This window comes from Haemaphysalis longicornis, unplaced genomic scaffold (assembly GCF_048455015.1).
Source record: "Haemaphysalis longicornis isolate Haplotype H1 unplaced genomic scaffold, Haemaphysalis longicornis Haplotype H1 scaffold_6, whole genome shotgun sequence".
Lineage (NCBI taxonomy): Eukaryota > Metazoa > Arthropoda > Arachnida > Ixodida > Ixodidae > Haemaphysalis > Haemaphysalis longicornis.
In genome coordinates this window covers 23135109-23159606 of record NW_027526407.1, presented here as the reverse complement: position 1 = coordinate 23159606, position 24498 = coordinate 23135109, and the positions used below count along the sequence as shown (strand labels likewise).

The window sequence follows — 24498 nt, the reverse complement described above, 5'->3', positions numbered from 1 at the left end:
GCACGTGTAGCGACCGTATGCGTGCCTTGCGCATGCGTTAGAAGTTACAAAAATTAAAGGAAGCTCACACCAACGCATGTCATCTTACTGTCCGTCTCCGCCGTGGGTCTTTTTGCTTTCGTCGGTGGCGTCAGAGACGGAGATGTGAGATTATCTAATATTTTGTTTTAGCTTCCTTTAATTTTATGTAAAAAAGTTTCCACTCATGTGCTTCACCAATACAACTCAACCAACCACCGTTAATGAAGCATGCATTGATTTAACCTTAGCAAATATATCTTTGATGTAATAAATACGTGTGGTTAAGCGCATTTCACTTGTGTCTGGTTTCACTCTTAGCAGAGCTACGTGTGTGGATTCAAGTGACGTCGCATGCATGGGTAATCGTTGTGGGTGTCGTTTACAGCTTCGCTTTCCAACCACCTTCACAGAGTTGATAAGCACGCATTTTTTTTTGTACCGTCTTTCACGCTCGTGAATTGGGATAAATCTCGTACCACAAGCGGTCACATACATAGAAGCTAAATCCAAATACGTGGTTTTACAGTCGGCGGTGTAATTTAGTCTTTGCTCTTTTGAAGATTTCCAATTGAGAGTCGCGAAACTTGCGTCTATTTGCTGCGTTCTTCGCTTTGCGAACTGAATCGTGCACAATTTCGTCGCGCCACTTCCACGGGACTTATTGGACGCGTCGAGTTCTTTCCCATCGGAATTTTCCACTCCCTCGTTAGCACGTGCTGTTCTGTGGCGTTTGCCTCAGCGCATAGAGCAAGAAATTTCTTTTCCTCGGCTGTAGCGCGGTGCTTCCGTTGAAAGATGGACGCGAAAAATCGCGACCTTCCGAAGGCTCGCAGCGTCACCGTAATAAGGTATTTATGCGCGCCCTTCTTATCGGCCGATCACATGGTGTTCATTTTTCGTAATGTCTCCGGGGAAGGAAACAAACTTGCTCTCTTGGTCCGCGGAAATGCCTCGCCATTTAACGAGCCTCGGAATGCCGCATGCGTCCGGCGATTGACCACAGATCACACGTGGAACTTTCTGCCCTGTGGAATGCAAAGAGCACGCGTGTTTTATAGGTTGCGGTAAGCTTTATGCGGTCATGTATGATTCGGCATGTTGGCCATTTTGCCCGTTTTCGAGGGCGAAAGAATTTGGACCGTACTTGCGTGGTTCCCTGAACGCCGTATGACGCCTTAGCAAGGCAAGGTGTGCCGGACCCACCGTTACTGTCCCACCGTTACTTTGGGCTAAATGACTCTGGCCAAACGTTACGCTTTGAGGTCTAACGGCGTCAGAAGTAGTCGCAGGTAGACGTACAATGAACTTGACGTTGCTTCGCGGTTCGCTAAGCTCAACGTTAGGGCTGCCAAACGTTAAGCATTTGAAGGGACCCCGCAACACTTTTTTTCAACTTTTTTTTGAAATCTTATATGCTTGCAGGGCGTAGTCGCCCATCACACTTAGTACTTAGATTAGGGGGTCGCAAAGTACACCAGCCAAAAATTACTGCTCTATGCCCATCAGATAACTTGTAAACTCTCTCAAAAGATTTTTCTCTCTTTCCCGGTCTTGACGTTCTTCGACGACTCTAATTACGTCACTAAGGCCACGTAGCGGCTGTTGGCCGGTTTTCCTCCATTTGCAGCAATGAACGCTTTTCGATAGCAACTTAAAAAAAAAAGCCACAAAAACAAAGCAGAAATGGAAGGTGTATCTGGTGTGACGAGGAAGTCACTCAGCGCCGCTCCGTGCTGGCGATAACTATAGCTTCCGGAGTGCTTCCAGACGCGAAGGACAGAGTGAAAGCGCTTATCGAAAGTGTTGCAGGGACCCTTTAAGACGAGCGCTGTGCTACTTTAACTCGAACTAACACGCCACCAATGACACCTGCTTCTTCGCCGTCACCAATTTCGGCGTCCCGGTCGGCATCTCGGAGCTCGAACAGGCTCACTGAAGAGCAGTTCACGAACGCCTGGGCTAGCGCCAGGATATGCAGGACTTCCGACAGACCTCCGAAGCGGCGGTCTTCCCCACCGTGTCCTCCTCCTCGTCTTCGTTCCTACTTCATTGCCGTCTCTATGCCTGTTTTACTCGGCGGCGTCGTCTTCGAGTAACGCCTCGTCTGTCTCGCTTTGCTTGCTGTTGTCTCGGGCCGCCACCTTCGCGCTTCCCTCCCCCAAGCTCTTCTATTGTCTCTTACTCGTACGCGAGAGGAAGACGAAGTGCGGCTCACGAGGGGGGGAAAGAGAGCACTTCTGCTGCCGGCATTTCTCTCTCGCCGTCTCCTTGCTGTGCCTCATGTTCTAGTTCTTCTATCATGTCTAGTTCTTCTACCGCCTAGGGACCGAAGCCTGCTCGTGGGAAGCCAGTGAAGTAATTGTTTAAACCTTGGCAGTTATGATAGGCTGGGTTAAAAAAAAACGCCATCGGTAGTTGGGCGATGCTGACGATAATTGTCAGCAAGCGTCAGGGGTAGCGGAACTAGAAACGGCGCTTCGATATCAGAGTGGCGTTGACTTGCGTCTAGGCTTCGCCACCGACCCGAGCCCGGGCCAAACGGCTGCGTTGCCGTCGAACAGAAAAACAAGGAAAGGCGCTTTTGAGATTGTAGGGGACTTTGAACCGTCCCCTGGAAGGACGTCTCACAGTCGGTCGGTAAAGCGGTCCTCCGCAGTGACGGTAAAACGACGGGTCCTCCGCCCTTGTGCCTCGGTGGTGGCGGTCTGCAGCGCCTTGAGGAACTGCAGCGCGCGGCGAAGCCGAAGAAGAAAGTGAGGGGAACAGTCCACTGCCTTGAAGAACGCCCCGGCATCGCGGGCAGCAGAGCGTCGACTGCACACTCTCCTCTGGTTTTGCGGGCTCCCGCCTTTTTCGCCCCCTCCGCCGTGCGTCTCGCTTCTTCCAGTTCCTCTCTGCGCCGCCGGGCGGGCGGGTAGGTCTCCGAGGTCCCTGAACTGGGGGTCACACCGGGCTCATGGAAAGGATGGGCTTCGCGCGCAGCGCTCTAGGTTGGCTGGCTGGCTGGCTGGCTGGTTGCCGGCTCCCGCCGTTGTACCGTCGACCCTCCTTGCTTACTGACTGGTCTCCGTCTTGAGGGCGCTGTCAAGTCGACTCTCCTGGCACGCTTGCTGGCGGCTGTCTAGCTCGCTGCTGGCCGCCCTTTTGATTTGATTCTTCCTTCTCTGTGGTTTATACGCCCCCCGCCGCTTTGTGATCTCACCACCCCACGTCCTCCCCCGCTCTCGGCGAGCCGTACCTCACTCGTGTTCCTTGGATGCTCCTTTCCCGTTGCTTTCGCTCGTCCTCTCGCGAACTTGGCTTCTTGCTTGTTTGCCTTTGTCCGCCCAGGCTTTCTCGGCTTCGCTTTTGTTATTTCACCTTTGTTATTTTCTTGTGGAGGCGTGGGAGCCTGTCGCTTTCAGCGTGTACTGGCAAACTCTTCGGCTCTTTGTCCTTCGATTGATGCCCCGCGTTGGCCTTTTCTGTCGAGCGCACCCCGCGATGCTTTAATGTCCGTCCCGTTCTGTTTGTGCGTGAATGTTGCGTCTGCTGGCGCCCTCCTGTGGTGCCTTTGTTTCCTCCCTTCCTGTCCTCGCTGACGTGGGGTCAGTGTGGACCTTGTTCTTCTTTCGGACAATGTCCCCTGTTCTTTGACCTCTTCACGCCGTTTGTTCAAAGGATGCAGCGTCTCAGCTGCTCGTTCATTTAATTCGCAGCTTCGCTAACTAATTGATTTTGGTTTTGTGTGAATGACTATTTCATGATCACTGCTCCCCACATGTAGCTTCATGTTGTTGAGAACGCTTATTGCGAGTGTCTGACGCAAATACGATTGAGCGACGGATAACGACCTGTCCAATACCTGTTGAGCATTACGTTGTCTCACGTTTAATTGAGTTTGAGTTTGAGGCTTATTTATTTAAACCAAAACAGATACACATACAATGTACACAGGGACCCAACAATGTTGTCGAAGGGTCCCAACCAAATATTACTACAGTTTTATAACAAGTTGGTACTGGCAATTGCAGCAACAACAAAGGATAAAAATGAAGAACAAAAATCACGCTATCACATGCAATTTTCAGACATAAGATGTTGCTTGACACGTTTTTTAAACAATACAAAAGAAGTAAGGTTCTGAGTTTCGGCATTCAAACTATTCATTGAAGCTTTCATGGGTTGTCTGTATTGGCTACGAACTTTTGATGGATTGGCTACAAACTTTTGACGGATGTGGCTGCGGAATACTCCTTGAATTACCAGGTCGCTCTCTTGCGAATACAGAAGTCACTGAAACGCTCCTACTATTAACCTGCATAGGCGGTTCAAGTGCTTTCCGAGCAAAATAAACCTCGCAGTGCTTATGACTCCTGGTGCCACGACGACAAGGCCCCGCAGTAGCCTCATCTAAGCGGTGTGATCGAAGGCGAGAAAGGGGGGCCATCAAGACTTAGCACAGAGTCCATTCCTCTTAGTACACCGGTACATGTTTTAATCCGGCAGGTCGAATTTCCTCGGCGTGTGATTTCCTTCGTGCGTGTACTGTTCGCAGACGACTTTGCCTTATGTGTTGGGTCTGCGGACAACTGGAAGGATAATCGAGCAAAACTAAACAAATACCCTGAAATATAGGTAAACGAAAGCTCGAATCCTCTAGGATAGATAGTTAAGCACTAAATATAAATAGAAACCCCATCGGACCCTCAGACTCAACAGTGGAGCGAATAGAACACTTATAGGCTGTGTAGTCCGCGGAAGAAGCCAGACGCTACGGAAACGGAAACAAATTGGGAGCACTCAGAGACGACGAGGTTCCGATGTAGCAAAGGCAGTAACTTTTTATGCAACCGAAATGCGTCATCTGAAAATGTCCAGAGACGCAAGTCATAAAAACGATCGATTTGTGGGTGGGGGGCACTGAAGGTGGTCGATTAAAGGTCAGCATATAGGACTGGCCGCATTGGGCATCCTGGAAAGCCACCGGCGTTGAAAGCGCAGTGCAGGAAGAAATAGTGAAATGGTTCGGCCATATAACGGACAACAGATGTATCAATAAGAAAATGAAGCTGACAGTAGAATTAAGCAGTACGAATAGCCAACCGCAGGAAATGTACGAGACCAGAATCAAGCGGGGCTTTTGGAGCCAGGGGTCTCAAGAAGCGTAGTCCAGTATTGTATGGCAAAGTGGAGAACAGCAATGGTACTAGAGACCAGATACCGGAAATGGTTCTTAAAAATATGTTTAGCGCAAAAACCCAAAGACAGTACACAAGAAAGGAGACGGGGCAGGCGCTAATTTTCAACTTTCTTTCTTGTGTACTGTCTTTGGTTTTTTGCGCTAAACATATTTTTAAGAATCATGAACCAACTAGCCTCCCAACAAGTTTAGTTAAATTACCGGAAATGGGGCGAATGGGGCGAAGCAGCATCATGGAAAGTGTCACTAAGGTCATGCTCTCAGATTGCGTTTCGGTTTAGGGTGGAGGAGGTGTTCGGTGTCATATATCATTTGGTTGTTACAGCAAACTGGTGAGAAAGACGCCGCATGAACTCTCAATACAACCCGAACTTTCTAAAATCTTCTCAAACTCCCGCTCTGCCAACTGTCGCCGCTGTCTTCACGATTACAGCGCAGATAAAAAAAAAGAGATTTTCGGTCCTGCAAAAAAAGGGCGATTTCAAAACACGACGCATCTGTTCGACGGCGTCATCGTTGTCATTTAAACTTGGTCAACGTAGTGGTCAGAATTATTCATGCCACATGCTAGACGTGCCGGCAAGAAGCAAAATGACGGTGCGTCTGCACTTCAATTCTCGAAAGTCGGGCAAAGCGATCACGGAGAAAGTTACAACGGGAGGCTGCATAGCGGCTCGGTCTAGTCCCTTTTTCATCTTCGTGTCCGCGCTCTTCTTCGTGACGAATGCGCGGACTGCTCTAACAACCTGCCTTTCTGTACTGCGCGTGAATTGGGAGATATTTTGCCCGCCTTATGTATCCGCCGAAACCTCGCCAATTGGATTCGGTTGGGCACTGATGATTTCAGTCCTTTCACTTCAGACTTCTGTTCCACGGTCTATCAGCGTACGTAGAAGCTAACGACGAGGGTAATTTCCGCATTCAGAGTGCACCAATATAAAGAACGTCGTCACCTTTTTGGATGGCCGTACGAATACACTTTTTAACCGTTCTGTGTAGTTCAGAGTAAACTCTGCCGGGGTGCGCCGACCCTACGATGGGGCTGCGAAGCTCAAAGTTTCATCTACAAGATTTGTATCAAGCCGTGGCAAATCCAATAAATTAGATTGCGGGGAAGGGGCCATCAACGCAACCACAACTCCACCGCGAACTTACGCCGCAACAATTTCTCTCGGTGCGCTCAGAGTTTGCCTTCGCACTTTCGCCAACTCCGAACGCCGCCCTATTGTTACACCCAAGATTCAGCCACGTTCTACGCTACCTGGACCCGTTCATGCATGACAGGTAGACTCTGCGGAACTAGCTTGCGCAACCACCGCAAATCAGATCAGGCTGGTCCGTAGGCCAAAACGATTTTCCTCGCCGTCGTGTCCCCGGCGGCGTTCTTCGAAGCCGGCCTAAGTGGCGATAGAACATGCGCGGGACGAGGGAGCTACCCTGCGGTACGCCAGGTTGCTTGATTTCGGCGATTCGTGGTTTTCCTTCCGTGGATCGCGTGGGCGCGGGCGCCTGTTTCGGGGGCCGTTTCTCTTCCTCTCTTTCTGCAATTTTTTCACTTGTTTGGCTGGTGGTGGCTGTGACTGGTTGTTGGGAGCCATCTCTCGCCGCCGTCGAGTCAACGGACCGTGCCGTTAGTGTTGTTGCTGCGCGCGCGCGGCGCCAGGCGTGCTGTTCCGCGCGCCGTGCGTATTGTGATGGAGTGTTTTGTTCGTTCTCTCTCTCGCCGCCCCGTGCCCCCACAAAGCGTTGCTAAAGGAGGGAGAGCCTGCACGCACGTGGCGCTGCGAAGCGGCGGGGCGGAACTAGCCTCGGCGCGGTTTGCGCGGACCCGACAGGGTTGCGGGCCATTTTTTTGTTCGTTTTAGAAGTATAGCGCGGTTTTCCAACGGGTGCGTAAAACTGTAATGGCACTGCATGTACAAAGAGGAAATTAAAGTCGTTTCAGCACTGTGAATGTGGCACTGTGTTATTCTTGGATATCTTGTCGGAACCATCTCAGCAGGAGTTCGTATAAATGACGGGAAATTAACCGGGCTCATGCAAGCTGAAACCAGAGAAGCAAGAGAACCCGCGGATTGTGCCGGTATTTACGCGCACTGACTGAACGCAGACACGGAATTGGGAGTCCGAATAGCATGAATGATTTCTGTACACTACTGGAGTGCAATGACCGTCGCACTACGTTGTTTTAAATTCCCCTTTGTCAGCGACAAGAGCGAAACGCGAAGCAAGTGTCCTTAAATACTTAAAAAAAAAATTCAACATTCAGGGTGGTACGGGTTTCCAGTGAACTTTTATTTCACAGAAAGTAGAATCAAACCCGGCAGTAGGCAAAAGTAGGCGAATAAGAATAAGTTTTTTACAGAACTATATGCTTAACTACATACACACGTACACATATGTACATAAAAATGCGTGAGCGAGTGTGTGTGTGTGTGTGTGTGTGAGAGAGAGAGAGAGAGAGAGAGAGAGAGAGAGAGAGAGAGAGAGAGAGAGAGAGAGAGAGAGAGAGAGAGAGATACCTTCAAATTCTAAGATAAGTCCGCACAGGTTCACCATTCCTGCGTTCTCGTTTTGCCCTTCGCTGGTTTCACGGTAGTTTCATCTGTCAGCATATCCGGAAATCGGTTACCTTTAGCCGTGGACCCGACAACTGCTGCTTCTAACTCAATTTGGCGGAGCATCTCCCCTTCCCTTTCCACCCGATTCATCGAAATCGTCACCATCATCGTCCACCGTTTAGACAACGGCCGTGGCTATTGAGTGCCCGCCCCCGCAGCGAGGAGCCAACGCGCGAACCGGAACCCTGGCGCGAAGTGCACACGCGAAGGGCGTCGGCCGAGCGGCCAGCGCAACAGCAGCTGCACACCGGTGACGCCGCTGTTGCTCCCGCGCCCGTGAAGCCAGCGTGCGCCGCCAGTGCGGGTGCGCCAGTGCCGGCCCTCTCCGCCGCCGCCGCCGCCGTCGCTGTGAGGTCAGCGGGTCGGTGCCGAGACGGCGCGGCGGGTCGGTGATGGCAGGCAGCCCTCCGTTCACCGCCTAGTTGTGTGCAGCGCACGAACCGCGCTCCAACGGAGAAGCAAGAACACATCGGCTGCTTCCTCAAGCGACGCTACGAGCCCGAAGCACCTAACCATGAGCGCCTCGTATTTGCCTATGAAGTTATAACCCAGTGTTTGTTGTTGTTGTGTTTGCGTTTATTTGATAGCCTCAAGGCGTAGTTTACATTAAGCGAGTCCGCTCTATATCCAGGAAACTAGGTTAACATCCCGGATAAAGTCCAACAAAGAGCAGTAGGCAGGGCCAGGTAGCCACCGATGGTAATGGGCGTCTTGCCACAATTTTAAGCCTGCTGCCATCAGACATTTTCTCCGAATGTCCTTAGTTCCAGGGCATGCCCATAACAGGTGGCGAAGGTCGGCCGGAACCGTTTCGTCCGCGCAGGTTGGACATTTGACGAGCCTTTGGTAGTCTCTTTTGCATCCACAAGTGCGTGCAGGAGTAAGAGCCACCCCCAGCCGGATCCTTCGCAGTACAACCTCCTCCGTCCTGATAAGGTTGAGGGGTAGGAGAACCGAACACGGAGATATGAGAGCAGTGTTTGGCACGTCTTTTACTGGCGTAAAATGTTTCCGAGAGTCGGTAACCAGTGGTAAGGTCATGACAGAAAGCGTCGCACTAAAAGCATGACGTATCGTAAACTATCATACTAGTAAAGAGTTATAGCAGAGCGGTGAACCGGGCCCGGTGCAGTACCCGGTTGACGACTGGCGCCACTGCGCCTGCGCAGGGGTGAGAGAACTGGTTGTGCGCATGCGCGGGTGTACCGGGTACCGTACCGGGACCGGTTCTTGCCCTAACCCTCTAATGTCTAGGTGAACCGCGCTTCAGCGAGCGTGCCGTCATGTACTGGGAGGAACGTTTCAGTCGTATGGCTCGCCGACAAGTTCGAAAGTTGCTTATGGCTGCAGCAACAATATTATTATAAAAGACTGAGTTATAAAACAGCGCGGGAAACGAGACCACAGAAAGGGTACACAGACAGGGCGCTGTCTTTCTACCCTTTCTGTAATCTTGTTTCCCGCGGTGTTTTATAACTTAGTTATGTGCCAACTGGCCCTCCTTCAATCCGTGACTGTCTAACGTTCGTTTATCAATAGAAAAGTGGAACCTTAGAAGATTTATTTGCCGGGGATTATTTAGGAGCTTCGTGCAAGACGAACAAGAAAACAAATGTTACTAATTTTTCTTCATTTTGGCTTCGAGACAACAAAGACGCCATGTGGCTAGCCAAGCCAAGTGGGAAATGAACTCTGTTAGGTTCTGTGGCGGCGCACGCAAAGGTACGCGATTGCAGTGACACATTTCCGTATACTCGGGTACAAGTTATAAACGGCAACGGAATTTGCCGCTGTGCCTCATCACCGCAGCCGGACGTTACTCCGCGAGGCGCAAGTAGTGCGTTACTGGGAATATTTTTAACATGGCACGAGCCGTTTTCGCGATTTCTTGGACTTAATATGCTTATAAACTACTGCAGCGACGACAAGCAAAGTACGTGGGGAAAGGCAGACGGTAGCGCGCATTCGCTGCAATCTCCTTTCAAAACGCGCGCGCCCGTTGACATCCGGGTCCGTCGCACAGGCGGAGTGATACCGTACATGAGCTATTGCAGTTCTTCACTTGTTCCCAAGTTAAGAGCGTAATGGGCCATGGGTGGCCCTCTGCTGACGTCAGTAGGTTTTCTTTCCGAAGAACCGTTTCCCCCGCAAGTCGCCTGGCGTAGACACCTCCTTCACGACGCACTAGGACGCTGCATTTATTTCTTGGTGGAACACTCAGGCATCATTAGGCCCAAACAAGTTTATTAGCTGCCAACAGCAACAACAATCGACATCATACAAGGCTCATTTGCTCCGAGGAGAGCGTAAGCACTTAGGGGCAGGACGAAAGGGTACGTAAACTGGGTTCGCAACCTTTGTGGTGTGCTGGGCCATGATGGGCTTTCGAGAAAGAAAATCAGGCGGTAATGATGCCATTACCGTCGTCAATCCACGCGTTTCCGGTGTTTATGCGCGTGTGTGACTGCGTCCTTGGTTGGGAAACGAAAGGGGCGCGATGTTAAATATCGCTCAGCGCCAAACGGCGCCATGGTTTACCGCGTGTAGATGGCAGACTTTGCCCCGACGCGACGTCCGTAAACTAAGTGAGCGCACAGAAAATAGCGATAATGGATCCACTCTTGAGCTAGAGGTCTTGTGTTCGACTGGAGGCAGATGCAGGTGATAGAAAAGTCATTACCTTAAAAAAAAAAGAAAAGAGCGGCTTCAACCACATCTGTGCGGCGCACTTCTGACTAGTTGAGGAAAATAAATAATTAGAAAAATAACACTGGTCATTACTGGACAAGACGAGGTATATTAACACGAACGTGTTTTATTCCCGGATACACAAAGATTTCACCGACGTCATACAACAATTGTATGACCGACGTCATACAACAATTCACCGACGTCATACAACAATTGTATTTGTATGACGTCATACGACGTCATAGCAAGCGGTTTGTAAAGGGTGCACCCCTGCACACAGGGTGTTCTTGCGGGGAAGCAACCTCTAGTGCAAAAAGGCGCACTGACACGATAATTTTATGATCCATTTTTATTGCTTTTATCGATGCTTAGTGGTCTGGCGAACCCGACACAGCACTTTAAATACTTCAGCGCGCGATAATTAATTACACTGAATGGTCCGAAAATAGTTCGTTTCAATTTTCCGCGCTTTCAGCCCGAAATGCGCATATGACAGAATCCCGGCATGACCTCACCGCTTTGTGCAGACGTCAAAACACTGCAGAGGCCGGTGGGGACGTTGTTTCGACGGCGCCGCCGCCGGAGCTGAACGGCTGAGCTGCCTGAAGGTGCTAGGCCTACTATTGCGGCGGGGATTCGATGACCGCTTGCAATAAAAGTCATGATGGCGACTTCTGTGGCGATTCCGGGCTATATTACTTGGAGTTGTTCGTTTTCGGGTTTTGTATTTTAACACGAAAGTGTTTTATGCTGGTATGCACCGATATTTCGCTGACGTCATATCCGTCACGGAAATGACGCCAGTACACCTTTGCCGGAGTGACCCGCCAGCAGGACGTCGCTCGCCAAGCACACCCACAAGACAGCCGATGACCCGGAAATCATGCTCAGCTGCAGATTTCCCTCCATGTTTAACTTCCGTGTTTTACCGATTCCCATACAGAGAAATCTACCAAGGTTCTTATGGCCACATGAAGAAAACATCTTTTTTCGTTATTTCTTTACAATTGATACAATAAGCTGTATTGAAGATGATGCTAGTTGGTGGAGTATCACAGAAGCAATAACTAGTGAAGAACAGACGAACAAATGAAGCAATCATAAACAGCTCCAACAGAGAAGCTTTAGCGCACCTTTAACACATGAACTTGGAAATGGTGCACACCGCATCAACTTCGACTTTTCGAAATTGCTTGCGAGCTATGCTGGGGCCCGGGATCGGAACTGGTGGTTGGAGATGTTCGTACTTCTGATGAACGAAGCCAGTGTACCATGATTGCCCACATTCCTGCCGCTAGGTCATCAGGACCCCGCGTTTTCTTGTATGTAGTTCTGTGAGAACTTGTGCACGGACGAACGCCTTCCTCTAAAATGCAAGCCCGCGAGGCAGCACTCCACGACGCTTGAATATTCTCCACCTGTCAGCTGCTGCACCTGTGGCATTCCTTCGCCCATAGTTGCTTCCTGTGACATTGACGCATCTCTTCATTTCAGGAAATAAAGAGGCTGCGCAGCTTTGTTGCCGGTTTCATTTCCCAGCGTGTCGCTTGTGGTAGCTGCCAAATGATGCGTGGATTGTTGCGTCCACGTCGGCATCCTCACCGTCCAGCTGTTTCTGCTTGCGTGTGCTGTTTGTTGCAGGGACGCGCAGCGGTTCTTCCGCGCGTGTCTGTGAGTCACACTCGTCGCAGATTTTCTAGCACTGATTTTCTGACACTCGTCGCAGGTTTTCCGAGACCACGTCCTGATGTAAAATGCGGTAATATCATAGTAACGGGATATGGTAGGTTTCATGTTCCGGTTTGTTTATTTTGCGTAATAAACATATATTACACGAGGTCATCACGAAAAGAAAAGGTGGGAACAGCTTGACGGGCCCTGATTCCCCTTGGTCAGTTTCGGCAAACAGGGCAGCAGGCATGTTGACAGTAAACACCAGAAATTGAAAATGTGAAACAATATGAAAGGTACAACAAAATGGTCACGTTTCCATCTAAAAAAAAAAAAATTCGGCGCAATTTTCTGAATGTAATGCTGGTTAGGTCAATGTTAGCATTACACAAATCATTTAGCATAGTGGGCAGACAGCATTTAAGCATTTGTTTTCCATAGTTTGTACGACACCTGGATAGCTTCTATAATTCAGGGTGGCGGGTATTACAAGAGTGAATGGTTTCTGTTAAATGCTTTGGGCGGGTAACGTATGCACATGCTTGCGCGGTAAGCCTTCTTTGTAGTATCTGTTGAGTGCCGAGGCTTTGAATGCTGACAAAGCTTACATGGTTTGGTAACACGCGCAGTGTCACTTCAAGTGTCGCCTTTGATTTTCTGCAACCTAGAGTCGAACCCGTTCATGTCGAACTGGTGGTAGTGGTAGTGAACATTTTGAGATATTTCGAAGTACTGCTTACAACGGACATACGTAACATCCTCTTGAAAGGTTTTGTATTCATCGTGCATTTCACATGTTGAATTAGCGACGGATAGATCGAACAACATTGAATTCAATACAGCGAATTCAAGGGAAGAGAAATAAAATTGGTTAGAAGGGGTATTTCGATGTAAGCGGTTGTGATTCGAACTATAAAAACACGAGTTTGGTTCGTCGATAACTTAGAATGCAGCGTTAGGTCGAATAAAGCGTTTTTGTTAAACGGGTGTTGACTGTATTTGCCGATTAACTCCTGAGTCTGGTTTAACCGTACTCCACCTGAACTAGGCAGTTCCACTTAAACCATAAACTAGGAATACATGTTCCACTTAAACTAGAAACCAGGGATATATGTTCCACTTAATTTAGAAACGAGGATAGTGTGTACCACTTAAAATTAGAAGCTAGGAATCATCATCATCATCAGCCTACTTATGACCACTGCAGGGCAAATGCCTCTCCCATAGATCTCTAATTACCACGGTCCTGTGCTAACTGCCACCAATTTATCCCCGCAAACGTCTTAATCTCATCTGCCCATCTAACCTTCTGCCGCCCCATGCCACGCTTGCTTTCTCTAGGGATCCACTCTGTTACCCTTAATAACCACCGGTTATCTTGCCTTCGCATTACATGCCCTTCCCACGCCAATTTCTTCTCCTTAATGCCTACTAAGATGTCCCAAACACGCATTTGTTCCCCGACCCACTCCGCTCTCTTCTTGTCCCTCAACGTTACACCTATCATCTTCCGTTCCATCACTCGTTGAGTCGTCCTCAATTAAAGTTGAACCCTTTTAGTGAGCCTCCATGTTTCTGCCCCGTAGGTGTGTACCGGTAATATATGTTCCAATATATGTTAGGAATATATGTTCCAATTAAATTAAGGATATTAGGAATACATGTTCCACTTCAGTCAGAAACCAGGGATATATGTTCCACTTAAACTAGAAACTAGGAATATTTGTTCCAAGCTGGGAATATATGTTCCACTTAAATTAAGGCTATTAGGAATACATGTTCCACTTACCATAGGCACTAGGAAATTTGTTCCACTTAAAGTAGAGCTATCAGGAATATACTAATATCTCAGCGCCGTTTACCGGATGGATTGGATCGCGGCGGAAGCTTCGTCTCGAGGAGGTAGAGCTTCATTCGTTACCCCGAGAGGTGCACGCAACTTTCTGGTTCCCCTGTGCCGACGGCGATGGCTTCTCTTCAAGAGCACGGGACAGCCGGGCGGCGGCGGCGGCGGCGGGTGCGCGGGAAAACCAGTTTCTGTTTCTCGCGTGACTCACCGTTGTCTTCTCTTTCCGCGCTCGGGGCTGCTCCCGCCGCCCTGCACGAGGCGGGAGGCCCCCGAGTGACCAGTTGCTCGTTTCCCGCCTACCTGCCCCCGTCGTCCCCGACGCCACTTTGCTCGCATCGTCCACGACAATCTCGTGACGGCCTTCTTCGTCTCTAGCGGTGCGCTCGGCAGATGGCGCGCTTGTCCTCTGCGTGGGAGAGACTTTAGTTTTAAAGAAAAAAGGCCTAGCTGCGGGTCGTTCCCAAAGCGAGGTAGCTCTTGCGATGTTCGTTAGATCTTTAGGTAGATTTCTTTGGTGCGTTCATTCTTATCTGAGCAGAAGTGCAAATAAGAAAGCGCCAGAAGTGGGGAACCCCAGTGACAAAGATAAGCACAAAATGGTTGCAGACGTTGACTTACACTGGGGCCAAGGGCGAGCTATCGATTGTGAGTGTCATGATACAGAAAGAGTTGCGGTCTTTTTCATTAAGAGCAATCACGTGGAACATATGATGGGAAACGGGGATGGGCTTGGATGCTGGAAGCATCACTGGAGTGCATGTCTCAGCAGCTAGGCGTGCATCTACGCGCCTGTGGTGAAGCCGTCTTTTGCGAGGAAGGGGATCGGGCTGATGCACCTTTGCGGCGACGATGAAGATAATGTGCTTTGAAGTCATGCGTATGACGAAATTCGTACTGTGGGTCCTGGTATGAAACATACGCTGCGGTAAAAACAGTAGTACAAATGCAGCGCAGACGGTTGTCTCGCTTGCTCTCCAGAGGCCTTTTAGGCAGTCCAGCTCAATGTTGCCGAATAAGGCACATCGGTGGGTGCACGTTGCTTGTGTGTGGCTCAGCAGTGTCGCCATCCTTGGGTTGGGGAAACATTTGGCGGCAAAAATCGATTTGGTTCCGTCGACAGAATAACCCTGTGATGGTAGTCGTAATTACACTGGCCCCTGGCATCGTCACGATTATTTTGTGCACGAGCACCAATGGGGAAAGTAAAAGTCTTCCAGTCTGATTAGCCCAAAGGAATTAAACGTCATAAATGGAGAAATGAACGCATGAATAATATGAAAGGAGGTTGAATTCCTTCTTTGTCTCCCTTAAATAAATATATCAAGAAGTCGAGTCCGACGCACGTCTCCAAAAACAAAAACGTTTACTGACGTTTCGGCTGGAGGACCAGTCTTCATCGGTTAGCCCTATCTCATATTTTAAGAGGGCAAACGATGATCACAGACAGAAAAATTGGCCGCGCTTGTGCTCCTTTCGTTGCAAATGTCGTCAAAAGACAATAGTCTTTGTAGACATTTGCCAAGGAAATGCCCCCCTTTACTTTCCCGCTCATCTCTCATGCTGTTCCTGTTCCGTCGCGCTCATCCCAAGGTAAACACACTAAAGGTTTGCTCAAGGCGATTTTAATCAGGCGGGGTTCCTCGATGCCAGCGCTGCAGCACGGCGGAGACGCGCGTGAACCGAGGCGGCCGACTTCAAGGTTTATAGAACCATGTCGCCGTGCCCCACGTCCGTTCCAAGCAGAACGTGGAACCTAGCTAGTGAAACCTTTCGTTGCTGTTGCCGCGTGATTTCTCATATGCCGCCAGGAGGTGGCGCGGGAAACAGCAGGCGGCGGTTTTCTGCAGTAGATGTAGAATATCATTTCCTATCGAAAAACAAAGCATCCAGGAATCTTTGAATAAAGAAACACTGTAAATATCCCTTGTGTACTAATTTCCTGTCTTATATTTGCGTAATGTCTTGTTCTTGTTCAACAAAGTTGACAAGTATGGACATATAAACCGGGCTTAGACGTTTACATTTGGCTGTGAGTATATAAGACTATTGCGCAGTAAGCATTTTCCTATGGGCAGGTGGCTGAATCGAGTTACAGTCAGACAGACAGACAGACAGACAGACAGACAGACAGACAGACAAAAATTTCTGGTTTTAAGTAGCCCAAGAAAGACTATCGTCTTTAAAACGCTACCTGGTGGCTGCGCCGGAGCAAAGTTTGCCAACAAAAGTGCGATAGAAGCACCATGCAAGCATGCGCCGAGCCCGTTAATAAAATGCAACCTTCTTGCTCGTGCAGGGTGGCGCCCATATCGGTGTTCAAGATTTCGTCCCCCTGGAACTCCGGGCCCGGCCTGACGGGCGGGGGCGGAGGGGCCCCTGGGCCGCAGGCTCCGCTTTCGGACGCCGGCTCGGACGACTCCAACTCCAAGGACGGGCCCTCGTCCGGGGGCCGGGGCGCCAACGACGTCTCCAACTCGGACGCCGAGGGCGTCTGGAGCCCCGACATCGAGCAGAGCTTCCAGGAGGCGCTCGCCATCTACCCGCCATGCGGGCGCCGAAAGATCATCCTCTCCGACGAGGGAAAGATGTACGGTGAGTGAACGGGTCGTATCTCTTTCAACTGCCCCTCCCTGGCGACGAGCCTGGGAACTCTTTATCTCGTTATCTTCGAGAGTGATGTGATGGCGCCACGAATGGAATTCGGGTTGCGCCTGTCAACAAGGGTACATACATGAATTTGTACGCGTAGCTTAAGGACAACGTTTTTAAAGGTATTTGCTCGTGTCAAGGTGACCAATCTTAAACAAAAGCCTTAACAAAGACGGCGACTACGTTCGTGCATTTCTCTGCAAGAAAATTTTTAATAGCAGATTTCAGAGGAAGAGAAACCCGCATTCGGACAGGATGCGCAGCGTATATACTTGTTGTATTTCTGTTGCACAGACGAGCATCGGTGGCGGAATGCATCTTTTGTCCGTCCATTTCTTCAGTGGTGGGTTTAGTACTAAAATACGCTCGTACTTACTGCAGTGTAAAAGATACCTGAAGGGGTTAACGCGGGGCGCATGGCCAAGCCGTGCGAGAGGAAACAAGGAGTGTGGAACAACGCAGCTCCCACGTGATGCTATTCAGTTTGAGGACGAGTGAAGCAAGTTTGTCGATTCGTTATTTATAGCTGCTGCATACTGCAGCGGTTTGAGATAGGTGGCGAGGCCGTGGAAGTGGTAAGCGATTATATCTACGTAGGCCAAGTTGTGACCCCGGATCCCAACCATGAGGCAGATATAATTAGATGGATAAGAAGGCGGCGGAGTGCATTCGGCAGGCCTTCTCAGATAATGAATGGCAGCCTACGATCTTCCCTGAAGAAGAAAGTGTATGACAGCTGCATCTTACCGGTACTCACCTACGGGCCAAAAACATGGCGGCTCACTAAGACGGTTCAATCTAAATTGAGTGCGACTCAGTGAGCAATGGAACGGAAGATGATAGGTGTAACATCAACGGACAAGAAGAGAGCGGAGTGGGTCAGGGAACAAACGCGTGTTAAGGACATATTAGTAGAAATTGAGAAGAAATGGGTGTGGGCAGGGCAGGTAATGCGAAGGCAAGATAAACGTTGGTGGCTAAGGGTAACAGAGTGGATCCCTAGGTACGAAAAGCTCGGCAGGGGGCGGCATAAAGTTAGGTGAGCAGATAAGATCAAGAAGTTTGCAGGGATGCATTGGGCGCAGTTAGCACAGGACCGGGATAATTGGAGGTCTATGGGAGAGACCTTTGCCCCACAGTGGGCGTAGACAGGCTGATGATGATATAAATATGATTGCAGTTCAACCATGTTAGCCATAGTACTACTGTAAAGCGGAAGCCAGAGCCCAAGGAGTTTGTATACAGTCTCCTTGCCAACGCCTTAGCTCGTCTGTATGCGGCGACATAAGGGAAAAGACCATGCGAGATTTGCGGCTGCCCCACCAACAATACGTCAATAAACTGGTTCACACTAAGTTTAGTACTATCTCCACCTTCAAAATATTGACCTTTAGCACATTTAATGGTCCATACGAACATTTTGTTTGTCCACGCGCAGGTTATGCAGGTTAAACATGCTACAAATCCTCTAAATTTCGCTCTTCGTGTTTGCAAGTGTGTCGTCACGGCCGACGTCAGCAAATTGGCGCGGACGATGTATTGAGGGCAGTCACTCTTTGAAACAGGTTTTCTTCGTTAGAAATTGTCCCAAATCGGCCGTGAAAAATTCAGAGTATTGTCTACGCATTCGAAACTTGATCTGGTAAGGTAATTTACACGATGTTTACAGCGATTAGAGTAAGGAAACAAACCGAATTGCGATCGACGATGGAAGAGGCGGTCGAAACTAGCAAAACAACGAGAACAGTTCCCTTGGCTGGTGTTCTAACCTGAGCGATTTCTCGCATTCAAGCCGGCACTTACCAAAGACAACGGGGAAAAGCAAAGACGACAGAAACAAAACAAAAAACAAAAGAAAATCCGCTTCAGTGAGTCGACCCCTTCCAGAGCTCCTCCCTCGGCGTCTTGCGATTGGGGAGTCGCGCGGGAATCGTCCGCCAATCGGAGCCGCACTCTTCAATCGAACCGGAGCGGAGGCGTACGCATTTACGATTGGCTCACGCATGCGAGAGGCCCGAATCGATACGGGGCCCGCTAAAGCACCCCACGGCACAAAACAAAACTCGGCAACGCTATCCCGTAGCGAGAGAACGCAAAAAAACCGAAATCACAGAGAACGATCCGTCCCTCGCCTCCAGCGCGTACGCTCTGCTCGCTAGCAAAGCGGGAATGCAACACCTCCGATGTCCGCGCAACGTTCTTCGGGAAAGCAAATCGGGACTTCGGGAGGACCCGGCGAGCGAATATGTTCTTTCCCCGCGCGTCACCCGGAGGGTTGAAGTGTGCGGTGTATGTTTGCGTGTTTGCCGTTCTCTCCTCCCTCGTTTGGATTGCGCGGCCCGGACCGCGAGAAGTCCATCGGCGTGGCTCGCGTGCCGCGGTCTTGGAATATTTGCGGTCCCCGCGCTAAAGAGCTGCTCGCGAGTCGTCGTCTCGTTCCGCGGCGCGATCGTCGTTAAGCACTTGCATGCTTGTGTACTTCGCTGCGACACACCATTCTGCGATAAAAAAAGAAAAACTTCTTTTATTCCGGTGGCAGTGTTTTTATTGAATTAACGTGTTTTAAAATTGATTTCGGCGTTTGTTTGAACTGCGGAGTTGTTGTTCGGACAACCCCGGATCGTTGTTGATCCCGCCGTTTACCGCGCACTGAGAACGCGCTTTACGAGGAGCTCCCGGCGTCGTCCAGGCTTGCGCGTGGCGCTCGCAAAAAATGCCAAGAAAGCAGTTCGCGTGCGTCCGCGCCTGAATTAGGCACAAGACAGCTCGCGCTACAGACGTCCAGTTCGCGAAGTCGGTTTCCGCCGGTTCCTGCGTGTGCTGGCGCGTTCCACTTTGGGAGAAACGTGAAAGGTTGCGACAAAACGATCCGGGCCCGCCAGTACTGCGTGAGGAAGGCGAGGATATAGATGGATATGGCGATGACTACTACTACCACAGTGAAAAGCGGTGACGGAACGTGTAAACAAACAATTTCGAACCTGATGCAATGCGTGGTGGTGTGGCCGTCAGTGCTTACATAGAAAGAAATCCTCCCGCTCCGCTATTGTTCAAGCCTTGCGCGCCACTTAGTGCAAGCTTCGCCAATTTTGTTCAAATTGATTCCGGCATTTGTTTTTGAACGACTCAGGTTTAAATGACGGTGCATCGCACCGGCAGGCAAACGCGATGCAGTTACATTGTGCGATGCACGGATGCGATGCAGTGAAACCGTGCGATGCACAGCTGCGATGCAATGCAATATATGAGATGTGATGTGTGTATCGACTCGGAGCGATTACGATGACTGTCGTTAATACGAAGTCTGTTGGGAATCCAGATTACGATATGCACGTACTATAGTCGGGGGTGTTCAAAATCAAATCCGAAGTCAAGCTATTCAGAGGTACTGAGTTGGGTAGTTTTCTCAACCGTTGCGTTTGGAGTGGTAGCCTCGGAACTTAAGACCTCGGAACTTGAGCTAGCCGCATCTGCTAAGAGGTGTCGAGTAGCGAAATCTTGTGCATATTCAATTTACAAGCTGATTTGGTGACTTTGTTATGACCTCTAGTAAACTGTGTATGAAGGCCTAGTGTCACTACAGATAAGATATGAGTACCGTCACTGAGGCACGCATGTGAGCAACGGGGGCCATTTTTGTGTTTTTCAGTGTTGCCAGATTCCCGCGTCTGCGGCATCACCGCTAACTTTAACGAGGTCATTTGTAAGCAACACTGTCGAAGACGCAGCAACGCGGCATCTTCGGGCACACTTCTGCAACTGAAATGCTGCGAAGCGTGTTGTCTTTTATTCGTGTTCGGAACGACGCCACTCCCGCGCAGCCGCAGAGCATGTAGGACAAGCTAAGACTACTACAGTTAACCGACAGAAAACACATAAACAACAAAATGGCGGTGCCCATGAACCGTCGCAGTGTAAACAAATGTCACGTGATGCGAACTGACCAATGATCGCGGCGGCGGCACTGAACAGTAGGAGAAAAAAGTGCCGATACTCTGTAACCTCATCTACTGACACTACGAAGGAGCCATGAAGAGAAAATACAACTTCGTGCACTTTGAAAGAACTAGGATTCAGTATCTCACTCAGCTCCACGACAGCCCCAAAAGATGTTTTGAACGAAAAAAAAGCAAGAAGTATTTAAAAACTTTCAAATTTTGCGCCACAGTGACGTGTTATGAGCATACGGGCCAACAATAAAACATAATTTTCAGTGCGTTAACTGCACGTTAGCATTTGGGTGATGCGGTCAAATGGAACTAGAGGCCCCATTACAGACGTCCAGTCATGTGTCGTCGCGACAGGTCAGTTAGGCGGCCGCCAATCGCACAAACAAGGTTCTGTGCCGTCATGGAAAAGTTGCGGGAAATTGGCTAGGGGGTCGCGACTGCTTAACACGTTTTCTTCAATATCTCCGTTATTTGTTCGAAGATTGCGATGATATTGGTATCATTGTTATCGGAACTAAACAGTCTTTCTAATAAACCCAACTTGTATTTTGTCTTCATGGCTCCCTTAACGGGGCTAGACATTCGCGAAATTGTACGGGGAAAACTTTCCTCTTTCCTCCATATCTGCTACCCGGGAGTCAATTTCAGGGACCCCTGTCTCCGCCCGCCACAGCTCTGTCGCACCTAGGCGCGTCGTGGGTGGAGAGTCGAGACAGCACGCGTTGAGAGCAACTACGGCATACGACTGTTGAAAGCGCGATCGCGCAACGCCCGACAGAATGGACAATGTGGGCTTTGTGCCATCACGCAGAAAAATAAAGTGAGAATGAAATGCTGGCTGTGAGTCATTTCTTGCCGAGACAGTCGAGCCCGAGACAATTTCTTGCCGAGACAACCTCACATCCACAGAGTAGCTAAATACACGTCACGCAACGGCATTATGTTTATACAACTAAAAGCACACTATAGGCTGCGAGGTCGAGGTTACACACGTCACATCCCAGGCGGCACAGAAAGTGTGCCCCAAGACCGGCCCGTCTATGGCCGCTTTCTGGCACGTCCGGCCAGCATCCAGGTTCTGGCAGCCACTGATCATGCGTTGAACGGCCAACATTCGGCAACCAGCGCTTCGGCATTTTTCCGTCCGCCCGTTTCCGGACGCACAACGGCAGCTAACCGGCTGCCAGATATTCAGTTCTCTTACGGCTGCCGATGTTGAGAAAGAGAACGGCCGAAGTACGGCCTTAGGGCATCCGTTTTTTCTTCGGGAAGCGGTAATCGGCCGAAGCACGGCTAGCGACCGGCCACAGAATATGCGCATTCTTGCGGCAGTTGGTGTTCGAAAGGAGACAGGCCGGAGTGCGGCTGCCGTGCATTCGTTGTTTCAACGGTGAACCGCGCGTCCGGCGGACGTACGGCCCCAGAATATACGTTTTGCATTCGGTTAGCTGTCTTCGGCCGAATTACGGCCAGCGAATGGCCACAGAATATTTGGCAACCGGTGTTCAAGAGGAGACCGGCCTACGTAAGGTATCTGGTTATACGTCCTTTTTTCGGCAAACGGCATCCAGCCGAACAACGGCTCGCGCCTGGGCGCCGAGAATTCATGCACAGACGTGTTTGGAAGGAGACCGACCGGTTTTTTCCTGGGGGAACAAAGAGCCGTTAGGGAGCCGAACGACGGGGACGCGTTTTTCATCCGCTCCGTGTTTCTACGTTTTAAATGAACGAACATCGTTTGTCAAACAGTAATGAGTGTTCTCGGTGAACGGGCAAGGTACAAGGACTCACTGGACATTAGCAGGGAACATTTTAGGCCATCGAAATGTCATTTATTGCCACAAGAAGACTGTGCCACACCGACGGGTGAGCTAAGCCTCGCCAGTCATCGCCGCTACCAAGCTTCTGCCTCCGGCTTCGTCGACGCATCATCTCGAGGCTATTCGCCCGCTCAAGAAATGGAGAGCATTGGAGACATCGATCCACCAGAGATGTCCGATCCGAGATGGAGATGGTTCACCAAAATAACTGGCCTTCAAGGGCGTCGAGCAAGCGGCAACCACGCAGGAGCTAAACCGCTACCATGTCAAGGACTCCCCACCAAAGAAAGGCAAGTGCGAGCAAAAGCGCAAGTTATTCTGCTTACAATTAAACTGCGACAACCAATGTTGCACTATGTTGTTGGTGATAAACGTAGAAGAGACTCGCTCGTGCATTGGTAGGATCAACTTCATGCCCTGCACTATGTTACTTCACGGGATTTTACGACTGCCTATTTAGAAAAAAAATTATTTTAAGTTTGCGATAACAACAGAGCCTTGTCACTGACGAAGCCTAGCGGTTAATTTAGTTCCGATGTTTGAAGGTGAGCCTAGCTACTCTTGGGACATGACTTATTTGGGTAAACATAATCGCCAGCATCCTAGCAAACACGGATTTTGTCAGGATTTTCTTGCTCAACGCAGATTGTTGAGTTCACGCACGATTTGGCTCTTGCAATAGATAAGCTTAAAGTGGTTGACTGTATATTCTTGGACTGCAGAAAAGCAAATGATGGTGTTGCATATCACCTTCTGCGTAGTACATTTCATCCTATGAACTGAATGAATCGGTTTTTGCATTGTTATTACTATTGGCCCTATAGCTTTGTTCAAAAGTACTGTGTAGTTAACCGGACTATAGCCAATGAACGTGATTCCGTATACCTGCAGCTTTATTCGCATTTAATAACATCCTGGTGTGCTGATTCAGAAAAGTTTTTGGATGTTAAACAGTGTGTTAACGGCACCTTTACAAGAAAACCTTCATTCCAATTGGATACGTATACCGTAAATTATGCTGCTGTGACAACGGCCGAGGAATATAAATACCTAGGAGTTTATTTAGGGAGTGGTTAGAGGTTAAATAGGCAGGTTCACACCATAAAAGTTACGGCTGCATATGTTTTTGGCTTTCTGAGACGAAATTTCAGTGAACCTCCATCTAACTGAAAAGAACAACCGTATTTCACTCATGTGCGCTCAATCTTGGAGTACGCATGTGTTTTCGTGGATCCCTACACCAAAGAGCTCGTTGATACGCTCGAAAACATACAGAATATGTCAGTGCAATTCGTATTAGGTAATTGGCACGCTCAACTTAGCATGAGAGAAAGTAAAAGTAAACTGAAATGGCAGGACGTGAAAGATCACAGACGAAACCACAGGTTTAACTTTTTTCGTAATATCTATTATTCGAAAACTGTTGTAGAAGGGGAGAAGTATGTCCAAGCGCCATTCTACATATCTCAAAGTGCGACCGCTAGCTTAAAGCAAATTATTAACTTTTCTTTAAAGGTGACGCCTTGCGCGATTCATTTTATTTTACATCAATACTTCAGTGTAATTATCTTCGACGTATGATTGCATTAACTGTTTATATTGACGATTTTCAGCGCGCTTTGTAGAATTATTTTGTTATTTTGTCTCATATTTAATGCTTAGTGTTATGTATCTCCCTTCTGTAATGCATGCAAAGGAAATCAGGTATCAAATAAATAAATAAATAAATAAATAAATAAATAAATAAATAAATAAATAAATAAATAAACAAAACAATGAATAAATAAATGAATAAAAATAAATAAATAAATAAATAAACAAACAAAAAACAATAAATAAATAAATAAATAAATAAATAAATAAATAAACTTCCAGAGGCGCAAGTTTGCCTCCGACGGGTTGAGAACCCTACGCATTCAACCTTGACCAATAAAATATTTATTGCCCTATTCGTTGCAGTATGCAAGGTTTCCTGTATACATGCTACCATTGCTATGTTACTGGTTTGAAACAAATTATGTAACTCTAATTTTACGCCTTTCCT

General features: G+C 49.0%; 1 protein-coding gene and 1 long non-coding RNA gene across 5 annotated transcripts in view; both read left to right on the top strand.

Annotated features, from left to right (window-relative positions):
* Positions 1-16468, top strand: part of LOC144142301 (uncharacterized) — a 161113-nt gene extending 144645 nt beyond the window's left edge. Inside the window, exon 3 of the long non-coding RNA XR_013316940.1 lies at positions 16332-16468. This is a non-coding gene — a long non-coding RNA (uncharacterized LOC144142301). The remainder of the gene's footprint in view (positions 1-16331) is intronic.
* A 15-nt stretch (positions 16469-16483) lies between these two features.
* Positions 16484-24498, top strand: part of Sd (TEA domain transcription factor 1 homolog scalloped) — a 58242-nt gene continuing 50227 nt past the window's right edge. For all 4 annotated transcript variants that reach the window (XM_077673699.1, XM_077673698.1, XM_077673697.1 and 1 more), the window contains exon 1: positions 16484-16627. In XM_077673699.1, coding sequence (XP_077529825.1) covers positions 16621-16627 — 7 coding nt within the window. In that variant the 5' untranslated portion in view covers positions 16484-16620. The remainder of the gene's footprint in view (positions 16628-24498) is intronic.